The 3,725-nt window shown below is 36.2% G+C and overlaps 1 protein-coding gene across 2 annotated transcripts; it reads left to right on the top strand.

The window, feature by feature from the left end:
* Nucleotides 1-214: 214 nt before the first annotated feature.
* Nucleotides 215-3,261, top strand: LOC107470639 (calcium-dependent protein kinase 20-like). Of its 2 annotated transcripts, none has more exons than XM_052255890.1 (6): nt 215-463; nt 650-893; nt 1,841-1,956; nt 2,255-2,422; nt 2,879-3,064; nt 3,202-3,261. In XM_052255890.1, exons 3-6 carry the CDS (start codon nt 1,927-1,929, stop codon nt 3,241-3,243), a joined length of 426 nt encoding a protein of 141 aa, XP_052111850.1. In that variant the 5' UTR covers nt 215-463; nt 650-893; nt 1,841-1,926; the 3' UTR covers nt 3,244-3,261. The 2 variants fall into 2 exon arrangements, with proteins under 2 accessions (XP_052111850.1, XP_020988980.2); XM_021133321.2 differs by having other exon boundaries at nt 215-548.
* The last annotated feature ends 464 nt before the right edge of the window (nt 3,262-3,725 follow it).

Below are 3,725 nucleotides of genomic sequence, written 5' to 3'. Positions count from 1 at the left end.
TATCATAGGACATTGGAATGATTACAGGTTATTATAAACTTGATTTTCGTTAAGGTGAAAATTTACGGGGGATAATTTTAATCGAGAATTATTACACTACAAGAGACGCGGAACTTAGCAGCCAAAGATTGTCGACTGTTGTCTCAAACCGCTGCAGCTTCATTGAATTGATGCGGTTCCTGGTGCGTAATTAAATCCCGCTTCAATTGTTCTGACCTGAGACGGTTTTGGGCATTCACCGCATCAAATAACCCTGGGAAGAGGGGTTTTGTTTCCCTAAGATACCCAAAGAAAAATTTAGTAACCATAACACTTCAGTCTTTGGATCGAGAACCCCAGCAGCGCAAAGGTGAGTCAAGCACTAGTCTCCTCCTCTGCCGCCGTGGCTCTTCCCTCTGTCCGCTTCATGGTTCTTCCCGGTCACCAGTCTCCTCCCTCAGCCGTGTAGCTCCTGTGCGCGAAGGTAAAGTAGAAGGGGTCCGAGTCTTCTCCTTTCGTTTTCCATTTCTATCAGACAACTCCAAAACCCACAAACTGAAAAGTGAAAGGTGAAAATAACAGAGCACAACCCCCAACCCCTTTCCCTTTCCTTCTCTCCCCCTCCATCCTTCGTGTTAGTCCAAAAAATTAATTAGGGCTTCATTGACAGAACACAATCAAGTATCAACCAAAGCCGCAGCACACACACTCTCTTCCTCTCCAAATGCTTGTTCTCTTGCCCCCAAATACCACTTTTAGGTTTTTAGTGAAGAGAAATAGCGAACAGGGAAGGGAGTGACCACGGCGATGGATAAAGGGCGCGTGCCCGGCTGAAGAAATCGGATGTGGCTCCGTGAACGACAAGCGGCGGCTGCAGTAACCGGAGGTGGCAGATCCTCTCCTTAGTTCCCTTGGTCTGTACTCTCTGTCTCTCTCTTCCTGTACATTTTGTTTTTTTTCGGTATTAAAAGGATAAGTAAAGAAGCTGTTGTTGAACTTAGTTTTAGGGTTTTGGATTACTAGAATTGTGCTGATCTTTGCAATGAAATGGTAAAGATGAACCTAGACTTGATGAAGTGAAGATGATGATTTGTGTGTGAGTTGAAACTAATTAATTAATTATGGGTAAATGGTTAGAGCTGAATTATTATTATTATTATTATTATTATTATTATTATTATTATTATTATTTGTTTAATTTTTTATCTTCTCTTCCAAAATATGAAGTAGGATTCTGATTGTGAAATTGGCATGGTATAATTGTGTTGTGTTTTTGAAGCATTACTACTAGTGTTTCTACATTCAGTTGTTCTCTTTTACCTTTTCTTTTCATGATCTCTTAATGGGCATGGTTTATAGTCTCGTGTGTTTATGAATTACTCAAATTTTAAAACCCAATTCTTGTTTGATCATATTTACAATCACAGAGATCTCAAATTTCATCTACCATAATTGATTTTAAACCTGTAACTTTATAGAAATAACAAGTCTCTCAAGAAATACTAAACAATATTTGATGCCAAACTAACTCCCAATAACAAAATAGTATTCAGCATGAATTGATCTAAACTAACTCAGTTGTATATGGACTTTCGAAAATTATCTGACACATTTGTTATAAATATGCCAATGTTTCCTGCATCAGTTCTTTTCACTATTAATAACATTTTTTTAATTGGAAAAATGAGTCGAAGGTGCTGTTGTACCGTAAATTTCTTAGTTCTGAATCTTGCTTTATTCATTGCATTATTTCTTGCTTGTTTTTTTCACTAGAAACAAGTAGTGAAACACTAACCATAATTTTTGTTCTATTTGTAAATTGAGGAATATTTTCTCTTAATTAAGGCTTGATATTTTGCAGGCCACCCCTGGGTTCAGGAAGGAGGTCTTGCTCCTGATAAACCGTTGGATTCTACTGTTTTATCTCGTCTCAAGCAATTCTCTGCGATGAACAAGTTAAAAAAGATTGCCATTCGAGTACGTACCCGATCCACTGGTTATATGATTTTTGTTCTATTCGTTTAATTTTTGAGCTCAAGAAACTATAGCATCTCTTTTCAACAATACAATTTTCATATAACATCAATGAAACAAACTCATGTAATGGATAGAAAAGCACAGTCATTTTAAACTGAAACTGTTGTAGCATTAGGCTGTAATATTGGTTTAATTTCAGAAAATTGATATCCTAGTTTAGTAACTGCGATTCTTTTTGTTCCTTGTTCTAGATTTGTATGTGTTATTTGGTATGACTTGTAATGTTGTCCCTTGACAGGTAATTGCTGAAAGTCTCTCTGAGGACGAAATTGCAGGACTGAAAGAAATGTTCTTGATGATAGACACAGATAATAATGGGCAGATCACCCTTGAGGAACTGAAAAAGGGTTTGGAGAGAGTGGGTGCTAATCTTAAAGAATCCGAGCTTCTATGGTTAATGGAAGCAGTAAGTGCCTTGCATACTATCCAAATTGGCATTTCTATGTAGGCATGTTTCTTGCACTTATTAGTGTGTTGTTTAGTTCTGTAATTTTCTACAATTGTTTTAGTTGGAATTGGTTATGGTGTAAAAGGATTCTTGATAGTTCCTCTATAAGTGATTTTGACATAAAGAAAAATTTTTTATTCTCCCAAAATTAATTAACTGACTCTAGTAGTTAGAAACCAAACATGTGTAAAATGGGGGAGATCAACTACTGGGGGATGAGGATCATTCTAGGTCCCCCAAACGGTGTTCCAACGATGCATTAATGGATTTATTTGTAACTGAATATACTTCTATTCTTTTGATCGGTAGTAAACTTGGCATTGTACTATTTTTGCACTATTGTGTGCAGCTTGTTATTATTATATTTGGTGTTTCATGTGATTGACCCGTTTAGCTTTCTCCTTTAAAATCCAGGTAGACGTTGATAACAGTGGTACCATAGATTATGGTGAATTTATAGCGGCAATGCTTCATCTAAACAAAATCCAAACGGAGGATCATCTATATGCTGCCTTCACTTATTTTGACCAAGCTTGTGAAAAGTATGGAATTCTAGATAGTAACATAGATGATATAATACGCAAAGTTGACAAGGATAATGTAAGACATTGCATCATATTATTATTATTGTTATAAGGACTTGGAACTTATTTTATGTCAGCTCAATATTTAAGATAGAATTGGTACACAGCATTTTTTCCTCCTTAATAAACTTGAAATTATGTACTACTTTTTAGGATGGACGCATTGATTACAGTGAGTTTACTGCAATGATGTAAGAAACTGACTTTGGCAAAATTGGTCTACCTAAAGCATGAGTAAAAATTGCTCTTATTTTTGTATTTGTCTTTATGTAGAATTAATATAATTGAGTAGCTTCATGAAGCTAATTTTTTTTAATGTAGTTGTGCAAATTGTGGGGGTTATCAACCTCCGCAATATACATTTTTTTTAAACTGCTTTCAACATTGCAGTGGTTTACAAACCGCTGCAATATTTTTAAAAAGTCCATCTGCCAAATAGCGGCGGTTTTGCAACCGCCGCAAAAATAATTATCTGATTTGCAGCGGTTGTGCCAGCGGTTTTTCAAAACTGCCGCAAAATCAAATCTCCACCCCTTAATAGGCACGCTTATGGAACCGCTGGAATTTCGTTTCGCGGCGATTAAAAACCGCCGCAAATTCTTAAAAAAACCGCCGCTATTCGGCGTGTCTCTTGTAGTGTTAGATAATAATTTAGATAAATATATTAAATTATTTAA

Source organism: Arachis duranensis, chromosome 10, assembly GCF_000817695.3.
Source record: "Arachis duranensis cultivar V14167 chromosome 10, aradu.V14167.gnm2.J7QH, whole genome shotgun sequence".
In the NCBI taxonomy this organism is placed as follows: Eukaryota; Viridiplantae; Streptophyta; class Magnoliopsida; order Fabales; family Fabaceae; genus Arachis; species Arachis duranensis.
This window is presented reverse-complemented; position numbering and strand designations above follow the sequence as displayed.